The sequence below is a fragment of the Paralichthys olivaceus genome, chromosome 12 (assembly GCF_024713975.1).
Source record: "Paralichthys olivaceus isolate ysfri-2021 chromosome 12, ASM2471397v2, whole genome shotgun sequence".
NCBI lineage: Eukaryota > Metazoa > Chordata > Actinopteri > Pleuronectiformes > Paralichthyidae > Paralichthys > Paralichthys olivaceus.
In genome coordinates, this window is record NC_091104.1 from 14,412,353 (window position 1) to 14,436,161 (window position 23,809).

General features: G+C 42.4%; 2 protein-coding genes across 15 annotated transcripts in view; both read left to right on the forward strand.

Moving 5' to 3' along the window:
* Positions 1-9,470, forward strand: part of eml1 (EMAP like 1) — a 47,619-nt gene extending 38,149 nt beyond the window's left edge. For 7 of the 12 annotated variants that reach the window (XM_069536047.1, XM_069536044.1, XM_069536050.1 and 4 more), the window contains 16 exons: positions 682-831; positions 1,818-1,887; positions 2,123-2,236; positions 2,644-2,739; positions 2,876-3,010; positions 3,123-3,222; positions 3,780-3,931; positions 4,528-4,653; positions 5,035-5,166; positions 5,428-5,495; positions 5,587-5,675; positions 5,880-5,977; positions 6,320-6,407; positions 7,112-7,207; positions 7,295-7,425; positions 7,509-9,470. In XM_069536047.1, coding sequence (XP_069392148.1) covers positions 682-831; positions 1,818-1,887; positions 2,123-2,236; positions 2,644-2,739; positions 2,876-3,010; positions 3,123-3,222; positions 3,780-3,931; positions 4,528-4,653; positions 5,035-5,166; positions 5,428-5,495; positions 5,587-5,675; positions 5,880-5,977; positions 6,320-6,407; positions 7,112-7,207; positions 7,295-7,425; positions 7,509-7,634 — 1,771 coding nt within the window. In that variant the 3' untranslated portion in view covers positions 7,635-9,470. The remainder of the gene's footprint in view (positions 1-681; positions 832-1,817; positions 1,888-2,122; positions 2,237-2,643; positions 2,740-2,875; positions 3,011-3,122; positions 3,223-3,779; positions 3,932-4,527; positions 4,654-5,034; positions 5,167-5,427; positions 5,496-5,586; positions 5,676-5,879; positions 5,978-6,319; positions 6,408-7,111; positions 7,208-7,294; positions 7,426-7,508) is intronic. The other 5 variants (XM_020085192.2, XM_069536051.1, XM_069536046.1 and 2 more) reach the window with 1 other exon arrangement.
* Positions 9,471-9,613: 143 nt separating this feature from the next.
* Positions 9,614-23,809, forward strand: part of evla (Enah/Vasp-like a) — a 35,628-nt gene continuing 21,432 nt past the window's right edge. The window contains exon 1 of one of the 3 annotated variants that reach the window (XM_020085093.2): positions 9,614-10,631. In XM_020085093.2, coding sequence (XP_019940652.2) covers positions 10,627-10,631 — 5 coding nt within the window. In that variant the 5' untranslated portion in view covers positions 9,614-10,626. Of the gene's footprint in view, positions 10,632-14,658; positions 15,225-19,130; positions 19,589-23,809 lie in introns of those variants that run through there. The other 2 variants (XM_020085092.2, XM_020085091.2) reach the window with 2 other exon arrangements.

Here is a 23,809-nt window from a genome sequence, read left to right on the forward strand (position 1 = left end):
GGCCTGTGATGTCGTGAAGAGACGAAGCTGCATATGTGACATCTCAGACATTTGTTTTTCACCGCGCAGCGCTGCCACAGCCAGAGCCACGCTCATATCTCTGCTGCAGCCTGCAGTCCGCAATAACCTGCATGAACAGTCAGCAGCTCCTCTTGTGCTATTTTAATTTTATTTGGCTTCCCATGTGGGTTTTTTTCTCTCCTCCTTTCATTTGTTGTTGGGAAAAAATGAATGTAGTGTGTTGTTCAATCAAGCAAAAACCCCAAGGGAGAAAAGCTACAAATAAAAGATAAAATCTGAGAACAGAGATAGAAATGTACACACATAATCTGTGTGTGTTGAATCTTGATGGATTTTGAGAATAAATAAATGTGGGAACAAAATAGTTTGAACCTACATTTCAATTGGTTTTAGTGTTTTCTATAAATTTGTTGACATTTATAAATCATTGTCCGCACTGGTTCAAGTGTAAGCAAACAAATTCTTAACATTTTAACCTGTGGGATTATTGGAACTATTATTTTCATCTTTTTCTTGATTATTATAAAATGTCTTTCAGTTTATAAAGCTGAAGGTAATCAAACCTCAGCTAATTGCTGAATTATTGTCGATGAATGTATTTATTATATCAGCTCTACCTTTATTCCTTCAGTTTTATTTCTTGACCTTGGAAATATCCAGTTATGGTTACCGTGGTAGAGACTGTCGCTCCAACCTTTACTTGCTGCCCACTGGAGAAACAGTTTATTTCATCGCCTCAGTGGTCGTCCTGTTCAATGTGGACGAGCAGCTGCAGAGACACTACACCGGACACACGGACGACATCAAATGGTAAGAGACACTGCAGAGATTAAAAGAACTGCCTCCACAGAGATTATACTGTTTACGTCTGTCTCCTGTGACAGTTCAATCTGTTTCTACAATCTAATTCATAATTCATTTCCGAGCCCCTTTACCATCACAAGTAAATGCCTGACCCTAATCTTTACTCTAACCCTCACCCTTTCATTAACCTAATCCTTACCTTAACTTAAAACTAGACTTAATCTTAAAACATTTTTTCACCCTAAAATAATTTACGTTTTGTGGATTTGCTTTTTGTCCCCATAAGGAAGACAAGTCCCCATAATGTGGCCGTCTAAAGAGTTTTAGGTTCCCACAACATGAGTAATACCTGGACCAGACACACAGACACGTAGCAGGACACCACATTTTTGGATTGATTGATTTATTTTCATTGTACAATAAGCATAAAGAATATCAGTTTAAACAAAATCGTCACAATCATTCACACTTGTATTCATCAAAAATTGTTTTGTAAATCGTTCCAACCAAACCATAAGCAAATTTCACATTTTAAAATTTCTATTGGCTTTGTTCCACATGCCCCCCCCCAACATTTGATGAAGAGACTTCCACTGCTCAGTTTTCTTCTGCAGAATATCTACAACGAGGGATGTATCAGTCACTGTATGTCATTAAACTCTGAGGTTAATTTAAATTGAAGTTATTAATCTGCACATCACGGATCAAAAGACAAACTGAAAACAGATTCTCACTTGTGTAAAGACAAAGTGTTAGAGCTCTACACGTCCTGTAGAGGCTGAATTCCTCTTAAAGTGGTCCATTTCTCCGCTCACATTAGAGCAGACTGTGTTGAATCCACAGTGAATATCATATTCACAGCTTTAACAAGCTCACTCATGGAGCAGCTTTCATGTTCCGCGCACACGCTGCTCATCTTTATTCAAATCATCCTTTTGATGTGGAAGAAGGCCTTTAAACGTTTTCATGTCTCACGACTTTATCTTCGCCAGCCTGGCCGTCCACCCCGACAAGATCACCATAGCAACCGGGCAGGTGGCGGGCACCTCTTCAGATGGAAAAGTAAGTGAGGGCTCTCATTGATGATTTATCACTTTAGCTGATTTGTTACTGAGGAATTAAGGTGACGTGATGTTCACTCAACTATTTCAGGCAATTCTGCCAAATAAACAGAGTGAAACACTTTCATTCTGTGCTCACTTACACACTCAGTGAGTTCAGTGTGTGCTTCAGTAAGGTATAAATCATACTGATCGTATGTCTGTGCCTGTGTTTATGTGCATATTTTTCTTTCCGGCAGTATCTTGCTCCTCATGTTCGTGTGTGGGACTCCGTCAGTCTCAACACCCTCCACGTCCTGGGCCCAGGCTTCTTTGACCGAGCTTTGGTCTGCTTGTCTTTCTCCAAGTCGGTAAGAAAAGTCAGCAGACACCTTTAACGAAGAGTCTCAAGCTCATGTTGTCCGTCAATCTGTCCATACATGCGTCTCATTCTTGTAAACGTGACGACTCAAGAACAGCTTGAGGGAATTTCTTCAAATTTGGTTCACTTACGGTTCATATATATATGGTTCACATGAATGTCTAAAAAGAGTTTCTTTAAATTAAACATTCACTTGGACTCAAAGAGGAATTGATTAGATTTTATTTATTTTTTATTTAAAAGCTTAAGGAAGCCTCAAGTTTTGGCACAAATGTTCATTTAGACTCACTGATTAAATTTGGGTGGTCAAAGGTCACGGTGGCCTCATATGAATCTGGAAATAAAAAAAGATTGATACTTGTAATGTGAAGCATTGTGTCTGTTTCTGTTTGTTAGAATGGAGGGAACACGCTGTGTGTTGTAGACGACTCCAACGATCATGTGCTGTCTGTGTGGGACTGGCAGAGAGAGGACAGACTGGCTGAGGTCAAGGTAGGAATGCATATGTGTTTTATACTGCATGTATATATGTATAAACGTGTTGTATGCATCCTTTTTATAATTATTAAATATATTTTCAACCTCCTGTCAGCTGAGCTTGTTTCTTCTTCTATGCGTTTCGGTTCAGTGCTCCAACGAGTCAGTGTTTGCTGCAGACTTTCACCCGACAGACAGCAACATCGTCGTCACCTGTGGCAAGTCACATCTCTATTTCTGGAACCTGGAGAAAGGCATGCTGGTCAAGAAGCAAGGACTGTTTGAAGTATGGCAACAAGCTCTCACACCACAGCACAATAAAGTTTGATCATGACAACATGCGATGTGATTTAAGTCCATGTTTAGCTAAATATAACGTGTGTGTTCTGGTGTTACAGAAACAGGAGAAGCCCAAGTTTGTGTTATGCGTGACCTTTGCAGAAAATGGAGACACTATTACTGGAGACTCGAGTGGGAACATCCTGGTGTGGGGAAAAGGTACGTGACATTCCTCACAGACACTCACTGACCCCGTAACAGTAAGACACACAGACGTTTGCCTGCAGGTTTTAGTGTTGACAGGAAGGCAAAAGAGAGACTTTATAAAGGTTTTCAAGATTAAAAATCCTTATTTCTCACAAAAACACTATACTACAGCTATATAGTTATACTACAAAGCTGTGATGTGATGTGTGTGCTTTTACCCGACTCTTGGAACGAGAAGGAGCCGGAGAGACGAAACCCGAAACACAGTTCAATGAAAACTGTGTCTGTGTCTATAAAAAAATATTTTTGCGGTCATAAGCTCAAGGGCGTCTCATTGTTCTGAGTTGTCAGGAGATCCAGATCAGGACGGGGTCACGCCAAGGATAGAACAGAGCTGGATCTTATGAGCATCCAATAAGAGGAAAAACTCTCACCTCCGTCTGAAGCTCAGCAATCTCTGATTTATCTGCTGATCGCCCTGTGTGTCTGTTAATCTGCCCTCTTCAATCAACCGACCTCCATGTCAGACTGAACCCTCTCATCCATCTCAACCTGTCTCTCTCACGCAGGCACTAATCGCATCAGCCACGTCATCCAAGGAGCTCATGAGGGCAGCATCTTTGCTCTGTGCATGCTGAGGAACGGCACGCTCGTGTCTGGTGGTAAAGACCGCAGGCTAATTTCTTGGGACAGCAGCTACCAACAGACACAGACGGTGGAGGTGAGACAAAGTTCAAGTAACACAAATGTAAATGAAAATGATGAGAACTTTACAAGGATACTTTCTTTTAAAGTACAAACAAAGTTTATAAATCACACATTCACACTTCTGATCCGTACCTGCTCTAAACTTTAATGCGTTCTTCCCTGACCCATTACGCATCCTTCCGAAAGGTTTCATGGAAAACCGTTAAATAGTTTGTGTTTAATGCGGCAACTATCAGACAGACAATCAAACCTTGGCAGATGTAACAAAAAACGATAAAAACATAACCTCCTTGGCGGACGTAATAAGGAGTCCGCAGTATCTTGCTCCTAAAGAAGGTCGTCTTCTCTTACATCAGCCAGAACGTTGCACTCAGGTCTGAGTCAGCAGACTTTGTATGCTGACCACTGCACCACATCATAAATATTACAGAGGGTTAAATGGATTTTCACTCTCAGTGAGATACTTATTTGTATTGATGAGGATTATAGATCCTTCATGTCTTATTTGGTCCAAGGAGACCACATCACCCCTTTAGACCACATGTATTCTAGCATATGTTGGCTTTTGATTCTGGGTGAACTGATGCTTTTTATATATTTCTTCCACAGGTGCCTGAGTTATTTGGTCCCATCAGGACCATCGCAGAGGGCAGAGGGGAGACGGTACTCATCGGGACCACCAAGAATTTTGTTTTGCAGGGCAGCTTGGATGGAGAATTCATGCCTATTACACAGGTAGGTGCAGTGGTCTGCTGTGCTATTCTTTCATTTGCTTTACACTGTGGGGCTGCAACTAAAAACTGATTTTTATCATTTATTAATCTGCTACCTTTATTTTTTAAGTGTTGGTTTATGTGACCAACTGATCACAACATACAAACATTACATTTACAAAGAAATAACAGAGAAAAGAGGTAAATCCTTAAATTTTTACTTAAATCAATTATCAGTATTCACTAATCCATTAAACCACTTATTGTCACAGCTCTTCTTCATTGTTCTCCAGCTGACCTCTTCTTTGTTGTACTTAAAGTAAAGCTCACAGTTTTATGTTTGTGACGTCGTAGCAGATGAAGTGTTACTAGAATTAAGATAAAACTCTCCTCTCGTCTGCAGGGTCACACTGATGAGTTGTGGGGTCTGGCCGTTCATCCCTGGAAGCCTCAGTTCCTCACCTGCGGTTACGACAGGCAGGTCAGCCTGTGGGACTCCAGCACCCATCAGCTCATCTGGACCAAGAACATGGAGGTATTATTAGTCAACACTGCCCCCTGGGGTCATGCATGAGAATTACACAGCTCCTTACAAATAAAATGCTGCTGCGAGTGGATCAGATACAATGTGACCAGTCCTGAGGTCCTTGAGATTCTTCAGGAACTTAACATGTAGAATAAAAATAATAACACCCACATTAATATGACATCCAGTTTTCTACCATATATATAATATTCTATTCTTGTTTATTGTTGACATTAAACATCCTCTGTTAAACTTTTTTGTTTCCGACAGGACGCTGCCCAATCAGCAGGCTTCCACCCAACTGGAGCTGTGGTTGCCGTAGGAACCCAAACTGGCAGGTACAGATCCCAGTCAATCCCAATATGCCAAGAGCAGATTTTAAACAATATTAAACTGAAGAAAAACCAGAGTGTGTCGCTGATCATGCAGGTGGCTGGTGCTGGACACAGACTCCAAGGATTTAGTGACGATGCACACAGACGGGAATGAACAGCTGTCTGTTATGCGCTTCGGTACAGGTATGTTGATAAGGGATGACAGTTCATTTCTCCCGAAGATGCAAAGTGTAATAAAATAATAATGTTTCTCAAAACATTATACAGATATATTATACAATATAAACAAAGACCAATGGTATTAGATTTTTCTTGATGAATTCAGATACAGTTATATTTAGTACAGTGTGTTGTAAAACCACTAATCTTCCTGTCTTCTTTATTTAGATGGTAACTTCCTGGCCATCGGTTCCCATGACAACTACATCTATATCTACGCTGTGGCAGAAAACGGGAGGAAGTACAGTCGAGTGGGGAAGTGCTCGGTGAGCACCTGTATTTATATTCCTCTCCTCATCCCTGGCTTCTTTATTTTTAGTTCCCCCTCACATCAGCTTTATATTTAGTTCCCTCCTCAGCTCTATATTTGGGCCGTACACTTTGTCCTTGATGTGTTGATGGAGAGGTTTGGTGATGATAAATGACTGAGCTGAGTCATACAGTCTGTATGTAAACATAATTAACTACGGGTTGCTGTAGCAGATTGAATCAGCATTCCTAGAATTACTTCTACTGCTTATCTCCACTGTAAAGATACTGTAAAGTGTGTCGTCGTGCTTCTATAAAGAGAAACAGTCTTAACTTGCTCCTATTTCCTCTTATCTCAGGGTCACTCTAGTTTCATCACCCATCTGGACTGGTCAGTGGACTCCCAGTATCTGGTGTCAAATTCAGGAGACTATGAGATACTGTACTGTGAGTATGATCACTGTCGCCCTCATGACAGATACAATAATGCTTGAAATGGAGAGTACATGACAGGAATGCAAAAACTCCTCTTTTTCTCTACTTGCTCTAATCATGTGATGACCCTCACTCTGCACAACTATGTCATACACACCCTCCCAATTTGGCAGTGTATTTGAAGCAGCAAAGATTTCACAGCTCTCCCTTTGCTTGTCATTGTCAAGATATTTGCTCATCATTCTTCATCATCTCTATGTAATCATACCTGGAGGAGTGATGAGGTCTTAGTTTAGACTCCACACTCTAACTATGATCTGCTGCATGAGTCTGACTACAGTGATCACTGTATTCCAGCAAAGACTACAAACTGTGTGCGCAAAAATTAAATCATCTATTGGACAAAATTGAAACACTGAATCACTGAAACTGAGCAGCAAAATGTTTGAGGTGAACATGAATGACCAATTGTTCTGCTCCACAGGAGATGTCCCATTAAATGTAGATTATTTAAAGACGGTGATAAAGACTTCATGTGTTGACAAGAGCAATTTTTTTCGGTGAAGTAAATGTAAAAAATGTATTAAAAATATCTTAAAATGACCACAAGTGTGAAGGACCCATATTATATTATTGTTATTATATTAACACGCAGGGTTGGTTTTAAAGTCACACATTTATATGTATGCATTTGGTTTGTGTATTTTTTTCCTCAGGGATCCCGTCCGTGTGCAAACAGGTGGTCAGTGTGGAGACCACCAGAGACATCGAGTGGGCCACATACACCTGCACTCTGGGCTTCCAGGTCTTCGGTAAGAGCGAGCTAACCTCCGTCGTCTCTCTGTGTCGTCACGTTTTAATGCTCATTCAGCTGCATTAAACTGCATCCTCCTCCTCAGGCTTGTGGCCCGACGGCTCAGACGGCACCGACATCAACGCTGTCTGCAGGTCCAGTGACAAGAGCCTCCTGGTCACTGGGGACGACTTCGGGAAGGTTCATCTCTTCTCATACCCCTGTTCACAGTTCAGGGTAAGATCAGCTGGAGAATGTACATGTATAGAATATACTTCTTAGTACATTAGGAAACTTAAGTCATTATCTTTTCTTTACAGGCTCCAAGCCATGTGTACGGTGGCCACAGCAGTCACGTGACCAATGTGACCTTCCTGTTTGACGACAGCTATCTGGTGTCGACCGGAGGGAAAGACATGAGCGTGATGCAATGGAGGATAGTCTGAGTGCACGGACTGAAACAGATACTGTCAATTTAACTGCGGCTGGGGCCTGAAATCCAGCCAAACCAAACTGAACTGCACTTAACTGAACCCAACCAAACTTGAATTAACTCAGATGATAAAAAAGAAGTGGATTTGACTGAGCTGAGGCGACAGAAGAGGAACTGAAGCATCACGCTCTCACATCGCAAATGAGATGAACTGGTAGAGACGTAATGAGCGGTTCTCCGAGATGCAAAAATCCTGAATATTTCTCCTTTTTTTTTATTCACACTACATGTAAAGGTAAAAAACACTGTAGCCAAGTCACCAATGACACGTAAAACTAATCAAACGGATCAAATCCAACTAAACAAAACCAAAGGCTGGTACTTCCTGACTGCATTTGTACAACTGGGCTTTCACTGTTCTCTCACTGTATCGTGCACGCTCCTGCTCCAGATTAAGGCCTGAGTGAGTTTGTTTCTGAGCCTTTCCAGGCTGAATATCATCGAGCCGAAGATACGTGAGCATCGAGACAAAAAGTGAACAGAAAAAGAAAGAACGTGGTGATTTTCTAACAATTAAACTTTTATTTTATTTTCTATTTAACAACTCAGGAAAGAGCCAGTGAAGCAGGATCCTTCCCTGTTATTAACACTGACATATCAGAGCGAGCCTCTGGAAGCCCGAAAAACACTTCACTAAAATGTTCACGGAGATACCAACCACAGTTGTTATCTGATTCAACATTATTGATTCATTTACATTGATTACTTGTGTTTTAATACCACCTATACAGTGAATTAAGTGGACATGAATAGTTCCCAGCAAGGAGAATAATATAGATGAAGAGAGGACATGCTGCATGTCATTTTCCAGTATTTGGAGTAATTATTCTCAGATGATTAGTAATTACATTATCTTAATTCAAAATACACATTTTAACCATTTTCAACAAAGTTTTCTGAAGATTTCCCAGATGTTTGTGCTTCCTGGTCTTAAATCAGACACTTTTCCAAATATTTATTAATCCTGTTGCAAATCCATCACTGCCCATATCAGTTCCTTTGACTTTTAATTCCCCCAACCCTGGTTCGCCCCATGATGTATAAATATACAGAAAGAACTGATACGAGCAAAATGTGTGTGAATATACATGATTTAAAACTGTTTCCAGTTTTCTGCGTGGAGCTGTTAAGGTTTAAGGAGAATCACGTTTTGGGTTTTTCAATGACATGAAGCCTTTTTTCAAATCTGTGTCGCGCTGCAGTTTGTTGCACCCAGATCAGATTATGAAGGATGAAGACGAGACCATCGCACTGTAACTGTTTATGTCTGACGTGCTCCTCAGGTGAGCACCTTCAGTCACTGGCAATGTGTTTTTATTTTACTGAACCTTCTTGATGTGTTTTTTTTCTATATTTCACTGCTTCAGCCTGATAAACACACAAATTCTCCTGTAATCACCATTTATCACTTCTTGGAGTTTTTCATAAACCAGTGTCTGCTCTCAGCCGTCCACTCAGATCTATGGTACGGTACGTAGCGCATCACATTCCTCATTTCACGGTCAGAAAGCTTAAATGACTCAAATGCTGCATGACTCACATCAGTGATGATTTTAATGGGGTGAAGCAGATTTTAGTGTGACCATAATTGCCACTGATATGAGCTTTTGAAATCTGGTTGTTGGACTTTTCTCATCAGGAAAAACCACGAAGAATCTAACTGCAGTGATAAAAGTCACCACTCTACAGAGTGAATGTAACAGGGTTTGTTTTACCACTAAACACTCGGGGCTGCAGGATCATTGAACACTTAACATTTTGTCTGAGAGTAAACGCAACATGAAATTCCCATAGATGCTGTGTCTCATATTTACCAGATGTGATTTGTTTGTGTGTTCTGTCAAATTAGTTAGAGGGATTATGCAAGAACTACTGGGTGGATTAGGGTGCGGTTCCAGATCAGGAGGCTGATCCAGGATTTTTTCCCCCACTTTCTTTAACATTGTGAGATTTGATATTTTTGTTGATTTCTCAGAGAAGAACTCATGGATCAGTTGAGCATCTGATCCATTCTGAAGCTGCTGTTTTTCAGTTTAAAAAAAAAAGTCACATAGTGTTGCTTTAAAGGGTCAGTCTGTAAAATTGTGTGATATCTAGTGGTGAAGTTGAAGCTGAACACCCCTCACCTCGTCCTCCCCTTCCCAACATGACAGAGAACCTGTGGCAGCTTCAGTTGTCATAAAAACTCAAAAGGTTTAGTTTGTCCAGTCTTGGCTTCTGTAAAAAAAAAACATGGCGGCCTACATAGAGGACCCGCTCCGATGTAAACATAAAGTCTTTACATATAAAGAGCCCGTTCTAGGGTAAAGAAAACAATTCCTACAATGTAGATGAAACACACTAGGATTATTTTAGATTCCATTTCTGCCACTAGATCCTTTCACCTGAATCTTACACTCTGGACCTGGAGTGTTTCCGGCCTGGACAGATCAGTGTTGGGTGTGGGGAGGGGGCGTCAGTGAGGCTGCGTGTACGCGTCTTTACCGCAGGTAGGCAGCATTGAGCCGGTCTACTCCCCACCTCCCACCTCCCCTCTTCCACCTCGCGCCGTCTGATTCCCCCCCCCCAAAACCTCCTCCACAACACTCCGGATGGGAATGAGCGGTGGCCTGAGGGAGGCGGCGGCCGACGACCACCTACACCACCATCGTTCACCGTCTTCTACTGAGGCCGAGCCCCGGCTGAGCATGGACCCGAGGAGGCAGACAGCACAGGGCGGACCGCAGAGACAGAGGAGCACAAAGCGGAGCGGAGACACCGCTTAGCGTCCCCGAGACACATCGCCCCCCCCCCTCCTCAGCTAACCGCACAGAAGACACCGGAGGAGACGAGTCGGAGGCTGCCGGGCCGAGTCGAGCCTCTCACGCCGCCTCTTCGGACACTAAACGCGGACTGTGGGTCCGTCTCCACCCGCCTCGTCGGTGCCACCGGCAGCGGAGGAGAAAATGAGGTAAGCGGCGGCGGCACCATGCGCTCGGTTCGACGCGTCATGACAGATGCGCACCGACACTCATCCCTCGGCCCCTCTCCGTTCATCCATCCATCACACCGTCGTACACCATTATACAACACACATCCTCGTGTAGAAATAGTGGAACCGCAGCGTGTTACACCACGTTTTGTCCTTGTGTGATGGGGACAGTGGTCCGGGGCCCACCCGCTCGCCGGGCCTCAGCTTCATCCGCTTTATGTTCGGCAGACACATCAGTTGTTCTCCATCTGTCGCTGGACCCGCCCATTGTGTCGGATGCGGTGATTTAACTACTGTTGTCATGGAAACGGCAGCATCTCACCCTTAAAGAGTGTACCAGGTGAAATACAAAGATGCTGTGTGTGTGTGTGTGTGTGTGTGAGTGAGAGAGAGAGAGAGACTAATGCACAGCGTGAGTGTGTGTCCCCCCCTGGATGAGTGAGAAGGAGGAGGGGGGGGGGGGGGGGGGGGGGGGGGGGGGGGGGGGTTATTCTGGTGGTTGCCAGGCAGGTTATCAGACCCCCCCCTCCTCAGCCCTCACCCCCCCTCACACACTCCTACGTCATCCTGCTCCATGACGGATCCACACACGCACGTTCAGCCTATGGAAACTGTCTCATGGTAAAATCCTAATTCCGTAGCACCAGTGTGTATTTGTGTGTGTGTGTATTTTCAGCTCTATCCCTGCTCACCATGCTGAGGATCTTCTCCTCCTGCACGCTCTCTGTGCTCTGCTCTATTTATGAAACAGGACTTTTTATATTTCCCCCTGTAGTTTGACTCCTCCAGAGCTGCACCTTTCCGTTTTATGGCCTCAGATCCACTCTGACAGCTCAGATACAGAGCACTCTCTCTCTCTTTCTCTCTCTCTCACGTTCACTTTCGCTCTGCTTTTACTGTAGCTACCAGTTTGTCTGCGAGTGTGTGAGCTCGTCTTTGTGTGTAGTTGTCTTACAGGCCTCAGAGTGGAAAGTGAGATGGAGACAGATAGAGAATAAGACAGAAAACCAGGGGTGCTCTCACCTCTGGAAAGTGGCAGATTCAGAATTTCAAAATCAGGGGCAATAGAGGGGCTAGAATTTACACAGAGGGGCCAATTATGTTATCCAGCATCCATGCACAATTCCTGATTGAGTAAGGTGCACCTTTAAGTCGGTTCGTGTTTACTGTTCCCTCTCTAACTTTGAGTGAAGCCACATTATTAAATATATTTTAAACACATTTCAAGCACATTGTGTTCTTCAAAACAGTCCAGAACGTACAAATTCTTAACAAATTGTCATATTTAGTGTTTGTTAGTGACTAATTTACTTTAAAAGATAGACTGACAGGACAGAGGCACTTCAGGGGCCAGTCACATTTCAGCCTAGGTGCTTGGCCCACCCCAAAAGTAAAAATACACATGTACAGCCGCTAAAATAGACATGCATCACATTTTAAGCAGCAAGTGGCTCAATCGGGTTTTCACAAACGACCGCAGCGACTCTGTTTGTTTCAACATCGATTGTCACCTGCTTCCATTGTGATTGTGTTCCGTTGTGTGGCTTATGTATTTGTGTTTTCTGTTAATGCCTGTGTGAGACGTCTCGGCGCCCGTATGATCCAGATAATTCTCCCGTATGATCCAGATAATTCTCCTCTAACCTCAGACGGTCAACATGTAAAATTCATATCTTCCAGTCCAGTTGGATGAACGTGCGGCTGCATGCGCTGCTCGTGGCCCCATCCTGTGCTGCGTGTCTTTGCCAGAGGCAGATCTGTTCTTTAACTCAGGGCCAAAGGGAAGTCTTAAATCTCCACAAAGCAACAACACTGTGACCCGGGTCCTCTTCTTCTTCTGCACTGTAAAGAAAAGAAGAAGAAGATTTAATTCAACGAGATCATTTGTTCAGCATCACTGATTCTTTTGTGGCGTTTATGTAAGCGTGCACAATGCACATGCATTTATGTATGTGCATGGCCACGTCCAAGCATGTGCACGTGAGAAAGTTTGTGTATGTGTGTGTTCAGATGTGAGTGTAGTTATTTTTAGTCTGGTAATGTTACTGGTTTTATTATGCGATAGCTCTTTTGTCTTGTCAGAGTGGCTGCTGTCATTTGGTTGGTTGGCTACTTTGTGTGTGTGTGTGTGTGTGTGTGTGTGTGTGTGTGTGTATATGTGCATGTGTGCATTGAAGAGAGGTTTGTTGGTTTGACACGGTGGTTAGAGAAAGCAGCGAGGCGTCAGTCCTGATGATTCTGAAGCGCTCGTTGTGGTGACTCATCTTTGGGAAAAGGTAGAATGAGCGAGTGCAGCCAGCGGAAGGTGAAACGCTGAGTTATGCATCTTCCTGGAGGCTGCAGCTGATCAGAGAGCAGCACAAAAATCCTCCAGGGTTTCATTCACGGCGATAATATAACATTTCAGCCTGGGTTTCAAGGAGAAATTTATAACTACTACTAATGACACCACTGACAGTACCACTGTTTCCTCCAGTGTTTTTCAGACCCAGCGGCTCATTTGTCCTAAGATCACCTCCTGTTGGAACAAAGCATTGGGGATTTTAACATATTTTTAAAGCTACAGTTACTGTGAGGCAGCTTGTTTGGAAACATGGATTAGATATGATTAAATCCTCAATGGACATGTTCTGAGATCAGTGTTCTCTACCCTCTGACACCACTGTTGAGCTGAATGACGCTGGACTTGTCTTTTCAGATCCCTTTAGTACCTATTGACAATTCTAGTAATTTTTTGGACTAGCAAAGCTTTTGAATCCATTGTGTGCATAAACGTCACTGCTGATTGGCCAACAAACAAGAACAAAATGTACCTTAAAGTCTGTTACACGCAGTTTCAATCTAACATGACGTTCAACCATGAAACAGTAGCAAAACAGTGCAAAAAGATTTTCAGATTGAACTTGCCCCTGGAGTCAGGTTGGAAGGAAATGTGTTTAAATAAGTTGGTTAATTTCAACTATATCTTTTATTCATAGATGTTGATGTAGAAGAGCAGCAGACAAATAATCAATAAATCAATTCCATGATAAAAACCTGACATCCCTTCTGCCTGACTGAATGACTGATTGGCTCATTGATCAATCACAACCAACTCTGGCATTTTTAAATGTCAACTATACAGTAGATTGACCTCTACTGAAAACAATTCATGTGAAACTTATCCCTTGATGTTTATTTTCCGTCTGTACCGGTCTGGCTCCATGTACACTATGCTTGCTTTTATACACACAACACAAACGGTTATATGCTCACACACACTTTTTTACTGTAATCTGGTCATTTGGCATATCACACACAGGCTTTGTGTCATTTGAGATGTGAAGATTAATCTGCGTCTTGCGTCCTTTGGCTTTATGGAGGTCAAACAGGCCAAATCAGATCAGATGACTAGGCCACACAAAGGCACTCAGAGAGGCGTTCTTTGTTTTCCTCTCAGCTTTCGCTCTGCACGCTTTTATGTAGCATCCTACATTTTAATCTCTATTTAACCGTTTTATAATGTATGTTCTGTCATTTGAAATCTAGTTCTTGGATACAAACACCATCTTCTGCAGCTTCACAAGCCACCATTTCATATAAAATACAAACATGCACTGTTTTAGAGGAGAAGATAATCTTTTATTTCTCTGACCTTCGAGGCCTTATTTTAGAACCCAGGGTCTGTTGCATGCACTATTTTCAAAACCCACAAAGCCTCCTAATCTTTCTGTGGACTAGATTGCTCTTTGTTTCCCACACCTCGGCTCGCTGCGGCAAAGAAGCTTAATAGTTTAAGTTTGTTTGCTCCGAGCCAGATGGACCACCGGTTGACAAATTCTGATAAAGCCTTGAGGAAAAGGAAAATGTTTCATGAGATGAAGGAAAACCTTTGTTGCTGGAATATAATCACTATACATTTCTGCAGTGATTTCGAACTGGGGTTTTCTGACTGAATAAACTGAGGGTGTTTCTGTGTTTTTCTACTCTTTAGTTAATTGGTGATTGGCTTTTTTTATAGCATTAATTTACTGTAAAATGTATTTAAAGCTTCACCCTGGTGTTTTAGGATTTTATATGCTGTAGAAAGGCGGGTGTAGCAGAGATCCTGTTTCCCATATAGGCTACCATGTAATTTCCATCCAGTGGAAATGATTCCTTGGAGGTTGAAAGACGGCGCTGGAATCGTTGAGGCAGAGCACGGTGACTGGTCGGCTGTGGTCACATGTTCTCCCTATCTCTCTCTCCCTCTCTCTCTCTCTTGCATTCCCTCACTCTCTTGCAACACTCATCCCCTCTCCCTCGCTCCTTCCCTCCTCCTCCTCCTCCTCTCAGACACACTGTATATGTCTGCTCTGCTGGCGTAGTGGATCTTTTAAACATTTAAACAGGATGTGAAGAACGAGGGGGGAGAAAAGAAAGAGGTTTGCGTCTGTTTCAGCGTCGGGCAGCATGTGCACCGCTCTCTCTCCTCTCAGGCTGACACTTCCCCCTCTCCTCCATAATCTCTCCCCTTTATACCTCCGTTCATCCTTCGCTTGAGGACTGTGCTGTCTTCTTCTTCAGCGACATGTATTCCCTGGACGATTTTGGGTAAGGCTCCACATCAACACCTCGTCCTCATGCCTCTCTCTGTTTATCTGAGCTTTGGAGTTGTTTGACTAAAACTGTGGTAATGATGTCGCTCCCTCTCTCTCTGTCTCTGGTGTTTCTGTTTAAAGCCTGGCTGGGCTTTCCGACCACAGAATCTGTGTGGTTTCCCAAATGGATTTTTTAGGACTGTTCTGCATCTGCAGGAAAAGCAGCATTACTCTCTCCCTTGTATCCCTCAGCCATATTGTTCCAGCTTTACATGCTGCTGAATCATGCTCGAGGTGGAAAGAGAGGGAGAGCAAGGGGGAAAAATGGAAGAGGAAAGTCTCCTCGAGGAGTTGCTGACTTTCTCTTGTCCGTCTCCTTGTTTCCACTCCTCTGTCTGTGTTTTCTCTGCAGCCAGCTGTTAGTCTGATTGGTTACCCTTCAGCAATCTGTCACTGGTTCCCTTCTTTTTTTCCTGGGAAGAGGGAATGAGTTCCTCGCCGACTGTCAGTGCGTCTTCTCAGCTGCTCACGCTCATTCCCAAGATTGATCCCATCTGACTCTGTCGCTGAAGTGTGTGTGTGTGTGTGCGTGAGAAAGAAAGACAGGAAGAAAGGGATAGAGCGCGCTAATCTCCGAAAGGCTGAATGAGTGGGACTATCAAAAGCCAGATGATGGAAGGATAGAGAGGGGGTCTGTGTGTAATATGGCCCCGGCAGATTACTGTGGGATGTGGCAATTTGTTGGAGCTCAAATACAGATGTGGTGCAGGAGAATAAAGGCAGAGGTTTTTACACTTGACCGCTGACACTCCAGTAATCTACGGTACAGTACAGCACATGAGAGGGAAAACCTCTCTCACAGTATGTTCATTATTCATGAGAAGCTGCTCACATTGAGTCTACAGGTTTGTGTAACTCCACGATGACTCGGAGATCACAGCATTGCATAAAACACGGACAAGGTAATGTTCAGTGTGTCATCTTCCTTCTCCCGGTGTGTGTGTGTGTGTGTGTGTGTGTGTGATATATATCCTCTGACGTGTCTACTCCAAATGGAAGTGGTGTTTCCCTTTAAGGATCAGGATTAGTGACAGGAGAGGGACCGCAGAGTAGAGCTCTGAGGAAGGTGGAGTGAGGAGGAGGAGAGGTGGGGGAGGGGCGGTGAACGGGTGGGGGAGTCGCTAACATTATTGTACTGTATGTGACAATTAGCCTGAGGTCCAACTGGCGTCTATTGATGTACATAATGAATAAGTGATGTCATTATGGGGGTCAGTGTTCTGATCTGGGAGGATTCATTGCTGCAAGTTTGTAGAGATGCTACTGAATTATCTCCTGATATTAAAACGATGATTCCTCATCAGCTTCTCCTCAAGGATGTTATTTATTCTAATGATACCGTTCATCAGCGTGAAACTAATTCTGAAATATGAAACCAGACGAGTCTTTCCTTGGTGTGGCTGATTTGCTTGTAGATGCTTTTGTCTGAACCTGTTTGTCTCTTGCGGGTGATGGTGATGAAGATGTTTGGTTTAATAAACAGATTATCAAACAGATTATCATCTAACAGCAGGTAGAGCAGGTTGATATAATCTGTTTTCAGACATGAACTCTAAAAGCAGCAGGAGATTGTCGGGGGCAGACCTTTTTTGCAACAGCAGTAAAATGTCACAGTTTCTCTTCATTCTAACTCCTGCCTTTTCAAGGTGGCATCTTCTTTTCTATTCGTATTCTTTTTGTTTGGTTTTTTCAGTTTTGGCTCTGGCACATGTTTGAAATGTCACACACCCACTTTCAGCAACATGTCATCAGTGCTTGTCTGAAAGCAATTAGGCTTAGTCTTAAAGCATGGCTGTGTTGTTTGAAATTTTGAGTTTTTTCTCTTTAAATCACTGAGACAAACTTGCTGTTGCGGTTGTGTTTACATTTATTTTTGAAATGTAGTAGTATTTATGTCGTAGAGAAACAAGCTGGACATAGTTTGGATCCTTTGAAATTTTATTTCCTTTGGTCTAGCATATCATTCTGTTTTTATGACATGTCTATCCAATTTGTCATAGTCATTGTATTTCCGCCCTTGATCTAAATTGAACCAATAAACAATAGAAGTGTTTAATGGCTGAATGAATATCAGTTATTCATGTTTTAGCCGTCGGTTTTACAAGCATTCATCGCAGCCTGGGGACATGAAGGAAACATTTCCCCATCACATGTTCGATGCTGGATGTGATCACTGGCCCTACAGCAGTTTACTGCTTGTTATTATTTTATAAATGTTAGTGAGCAGGCGGCGTCCCCTCTTCAGTGCACGACAGAGCCTCATCTGTCACGGATCAAGCTAGCTAACATTTGCCCAGCCTGCCACAGAAAGGTCCAGCCGCAGACCAGCCAATCAAAAATCAGCCTGGCACAGACGGCATCTGAGAGACCCCCCCCCCAAAAAAGCAGCGCTATGGTTGAACCAATCCCTGTAGAGAGTGGCCCTCGTTTAACCAATCACAAGTGGCATTTTGTGATGCCCAGTGCCCGGTCATGTCCCCCCTACGGTGCAGTTGGTGTCATTTGTGTTGCTTGCTGTCAGTGCGGCATATGAGGTCAGCTATTAGAGCGTAGGCCAGTGAACCAGAGAGGTCAAAGTTCAAAGAGTAATATGCTGTCATACACTGTCAGTGTGTGTGTGTGTGTGTGTGTGTGTGTGTGTGTGTGTGTGTGTGTACTGGTTTGTGTTAAGACCTTTTCCAGCATAAACACAGACTTTGTCAGGACCAGTAGACGTCATGGGGACCAAAGCTCAGTCCTAATTAGGAAAAATATCATTTCTGAGCTCCTGCTCTAGATAAGTGTTAAAATGTGACTTGTGGTTAGGTGAAGGTGAAGGTTGGGCATGACCTGGTCTTGGTTAAGGTTTTGGTTATACTGTTCACAATGAATGGAAGCCAGAATACAAAGTCTGTATAAGGATAGCTGCACAAACTGTGTGATTATGTAATGAGACAGGGTGAGGACTCTGAGTGGAGGTTCCTCTTTATGTGTGTGTTCTCGATTACAACCGGAATGATAATGGATTTTGGACCAATATTGATATTGAGCTGAAGCCAATTCCAGCTCACATGGGGCGAGAGGCGGGTCACACCCTTGGCAGGTCAGTATAGTCTATCACAGGGCTGACATACAGACACCAACAACCAGTCACAACCACAGTCACACCTACAGTCAGTTTCTTTTGTCTCAAAGAATAGTGATAAAATAAAGTACATTTTACAGTTGGGAAAATAAACTTGTCACCATAGAGACCCTGTCTCTAAACTACCACAAACACATTGTGGCATTTCTGTACTTTAAATTTCTTATTATTCATCAGCCGCCATTACCAATATAATTACTGTCAGCTCATATCAGGCGGTTCATCGGTTTAGCTGTAGTGTAAATACATCTGGAACACATTCTCCCCCCCAGCCAATGATCAGACTGATGCCAGAACACCCCTCCTGTCTGTGTGTCACATTCTGATCGAGTGTTAGAGTTGGTCAATTGCTCAGTGGGTATTAATGGACATTTAGCACGCACCCCTCTCCCACTTAATGAGTGTTGTACATGTTGCTGTACATTCACACGCTACATCTGTCCTGAGGTGGAGAGCGTCCCAATCGATAGGCACTGACCACATTATGGACCGCTGGTAGTTAATTCAGCCTCCGCTTAATACTGGGTGGCTATGGCAACAGCCTGCTGGAGTCAAGAGGAGGAGGAGTGGGGTAACAGCAACAGTAAGCCCATCACCCCCCACCACACTCGGACACACACACACACACACACACACACACACACACACACACACACACACACACATGCACTCAGTAAACTGTAGTGTTGAGGGGGTGAAGCTGGTTGAGACGGATATGAGGTAATCTCCCCTGGGTGAACAGTATGACAATAGCACAGAGGTTCAGTGGCACACACACACGCTCATCTGTAATGCGGTCAGACAACAGACTGGTCAATGACTTCATCTCTGCCAGTCTGTCTGTCACTCATCTCTTTGTGGATCATCACAGTGGAAGCAGCAGCAGCACAAGAATTCAGATCTGCCTTTTATTCTTGCTTTAATTTTAAGTGGACGTTTTTTCATTTATTGTTTTTCCGTGCAGCCATCACTATTTACTATTTATGTCACAGGCTTTCTTCAGGAGGATTAAATGGCTTTTAATGACTTATTGTTTTAAAGTAATGGGGAGTTAGTGTCATAGATTGCTGCTGCTGCTGTTGTTGTTTTTTGTTTTTTGCCAAAATGGACGTACATCGGCTCCAAGTGCTGCGTTACTGCCTCCCTCAGAGCGTCAGTGACTCAGGATTGTTTTACAGCCACATCGCTGCCAGGTCTGTACCGACACTTTGTATGACTATGCCTGTGTGTGTGTGTGTGATCATTTTTATCGTTATTCCAGTACATGTCAGTGCTGAGCGTTTGGAAGTACATTGAAAGCAGCGGGAAATTCAAATCTTTTTGGCTGTATGAAACAGAGATTGTCGTGATACATATTTTATGTACTTGGCATCTGATGGGTACACATTTGTTATGTGCAAAGAAAGGGTTGTGATACCAGCACAGACGGACAGGGACAAATCTGTCCCTGCTGTATTTTTAATCAGAGCTAAAATACTAATCTGTAATCTTAATCTGGCCTCAACATACTGTTGTTTGGACACAGACTTTAGATATTTGGTGCATGATGAAAACAGCACTTTGTCAGTATCTTATGGATAAAAGGGGTTTGAGGAAGTTTTGAATAAGATCTGTTTTGATGATCTTCTTGTTTTTGTTCTTTCTTCCTGCTCTTTTCATTCAGAACCAGGGCTAAAGATGCAGTGTGTGAACACTACAGCAAACATCTTCTTTATTCTAAACACTCAGCAGCCTCACATAGAGCCTCTATGAATAACAGGGCTCTGGAAGGACTTCATACATATATAATTCACAGCAGTATTGAAGACAACATGGCTTCTGGCTAAAAGTGCAACCTTTTGGGCCAGTGCCCTTCTCTCTCTCTCTCTCTCTCTCTCAGTTGTTATGAGGTAGAGGAAGAAGAGCAGGAAGGGGTTAATTTCAAAATAAAGGACAAAGAGGTTTGATGTATACTGTATGTACAGCAGCTGCTTAAACCTGGTCTGTATCATTTAAAAAAATTGGAACTCCTGAATGATGGTTTTGGTTTTAAACTCTTCTTTATGAGCATAAAATGACAAACACTTTAAAATAAATCAGATCAATTATGTGTTATACATTCTCATATATATTCTCTATATTGATATTTGTGTAAATTATACTGCAATAATTATTTAGATATATTTTTGCATTCTTTACTGATAGCTAAGATGAATAAAAAATTACACATAATGTAAACAAAGCATGAATTTTCTGTAGAATTGTACCGTGTTGTATATACACAATGTAATTTCTGGATGTTTAAGACATATTGGGAAATACTGAATTTTCAAATGATATTTGCACCAGTATTATGAATTTTCTTGATTTTTCGGGTATTCAATTTTCCTGAGATCTCCTTAATTTAGTCTTAAACATTTCCCAAATGTCATACAACGAGATTGCAATGTAAAAATGTATAAACTGTAAAAAGAATACATTTTCCACTCTGAGTAAGAGTAGAAAGAAATCATATAGCAGAATCAGAGCAACAAATTATAAAATATTAAAGTACAAATATTCTATGTTGGTTTGTAGGATGAAATGAACCAGTTTCACATTGATGTGAGTTATTTTGGTGCCAGTATAGAGCTTAGAGGCCTTCATACTTCATTCATACACACATTTACATGCACTGCAGTAAATTCTAATCCATGCACATTACACAGTCAGGAGAATACAGAATATAGGTCATTCATTCATTCCCACTGTTCTGTGTGTGAACTAAAAGTAGCAGCGCTGCAAACCGATACAACACAGCTTGAGATTGAGCTTTTTACACACAACTGGGACGTTCAGCTAAGAACATAAGGACATTAATGTGGTTTGCATTAATACCATTAAGACTGCAGTACGACAGTAAAGCACCCCGCCACCACTACCCATTTGGGGCTTTATTGCATCCCAGTCTTTGTGCATCTGCAGGGCGGGGGTTACATAAACACACTGTGATCACAATCTGCACAACATGATGGGTCAGGGACTCTAAGACTTTGACACAGTGTAGATTATGAGAATTTGAACAGAGCTGTGTGCCACTGCAGTGTCTAATAGTCCTTTTGTTAGCGGCTCTGTGATGCATTAATGGAGGAGATGGAGATATGTCTATGCCATTAAAGCTCAGTTTAAAATGTTAAAGCCTCATTATTGTGGCTTTAATCAAGATTACTATGAAACCCTGTTCTCTGCTCAGTATTTGCAATAGAAAGTGCTGCACAAATTCATACAGTAGAAATACAAATGAAGAATTTGTCTCTGTATGTCAGAAAATGTACATTCTGTGCTGTCTCAGGAAAAGTGCAACTTAGCACTGTTTTACTGAACAATACATAAACAGCTGAAGTCAGTAAATACTCGATTAAACATGCAGTAAGAGCTTTAGTTTTAGCTTTTTTGTATTATAATTGTGGCATAAATCCAGAGCTGGCCCTAGCCTTTATAGGGCCCTTAGCAGAATTTGATTTGGGGGCCCCCACCACCTTGGTGTCCAGCCAATACTACTGAACATTGTTAATGCTTGATCATTCACACATTGTATATCTAACACCCATATTGTCAATTTTATTAGTTGTAGCTGTGTTGCTTATACCAATGCCAGCCTTTATGCGTGTATGGTTTTTAATCTTAAAGGGGAAGTAAATTCACTCATTATCTCCGCCGATGGATGGGTGGGAGTCTCGGGGGTAAACAGCGTTGCTCCTAAATTGTTTAGTGGACTTAAACACTTCACCCACCCTTCCATCGGCATAGTGGTGAGTAGATAATGAGTGAATTTACATTTTTCGGTGAACTACCCCTCTAATAAGTATGCACACACGGACACGCATGACTTCTGTCAGACAGATGGCTGAAAAGAAATAGTGTCGATCCTAAATTACCAAATCAGCCTTTTATTACTTTGATGGAACAAGCAATTACTCTCGCTCTACCCTCAGTCATAAAACACATAAAGGTAGATAGTTAAAATGGCTCTTTTTAATAGAAATCCATTGGCTATGCTTGAATATAGTGCTTTGGTTGTTATGACTTTAATGCATCCAGAATGACATAAACACTGTGTTCAGTGAAAGCGTTGAACTGGTGGAGACATTTGAATAATTGTGGCAGAAAGCAGATGTGAGGAGGAGTCCGGCTTTTTTGTGTGAAGTGCACGACCAATGTGCTTCAATCAATCCGGAGTATTTTCTGTAGTTTACCCAGTTACAGATGTTCCTGAAATGTACGCAATCTATCGGAGGGTGCTGCTAAGTGGCTGCACACAGTAACACACAGCGACCGCAGAGCGCATGGCTGAGATGTGAAACTACACTCACTTTGATACAAGGAGGAGGCGGAGCCTTGCTTAATTTGCGGTGGTCCCACACAACGTGCGTAGTGAGCATGTAGCATATATTTCTATATTAGAAAATATTATTGGGAAATGTATTTATCTGCTTCCTTGCTGAGAGGATGGATGCCTATGTCGTGTCTGTATGCAAGGCTAAGCCAGTTAGCTTAGCTTAGCTTAGTTTAAATACATGGAGACATGGAGAAAAGTGACCAGGGGCAGTGACTTCTTGGAGTTCTCCTACATACAGTATTTACCTACACAAAGAAATAATAGTATCAATCTTAAAAAAAGTGTATTTCCACAAAATGTATTTTTTCCTTTAGAAAATGTCCAAGCTGAGTCAATAAGAGCTTAACAGTGTTTATTTAAGCAGGCCATTAGATATCAAGTGTTGAATTTTCCAAGTTAAACTACAGTTCTAATTGCATTTGTCAAAGAAAAATAATCCTTCACAGTGCCCACAGGAAGTCTGAGTTTTTACTCAGGTTTCTTCTGTGGGACTCGTGTAGTTCTGGTAGTGGTTTTGTTTTGTTAGTTCAACTCGTAGCTTCATCAAGGCCTTGGAACAGCAGTGTTTTTAGCTAAATACTAATGCTTGGGGTTCAGCGGGTACGTTTACTTCGTCTGCCATCAGAAAATACAGCTTAGGCTAATTGGAAACTTTACCAGATGGTGGCGCTAGAGAAAATGTCAATTGCCCCACCAGTTTTTACCAGGAAATGTTAACATGTAGAAAGTACTCTGTGGTTGTCTTTGACCATAAACGAAAATGGACGTCATGACAGCGCCCCATGCCAAAACATCTTGTTCGCCCCCTGGTGGCTCTACTACGGCAGAGATCAGATACCTTGACTCCTCCATGTTAGTGGATAGGACATGAACATGTACAGTGGTAGTAAGTGAAGATAAGTCGTCCATCTTTATATGCCTGGATCAAAGTGGTGTAGAGACTAACCAACATCTAGCATCCAGCATAATTGAGAACATTTTAATATAATATGTAGATAGTACAGGGATGTTGATGATAATAACTCTATATGGCTGTGTCTGACTGTTCTTTATATTT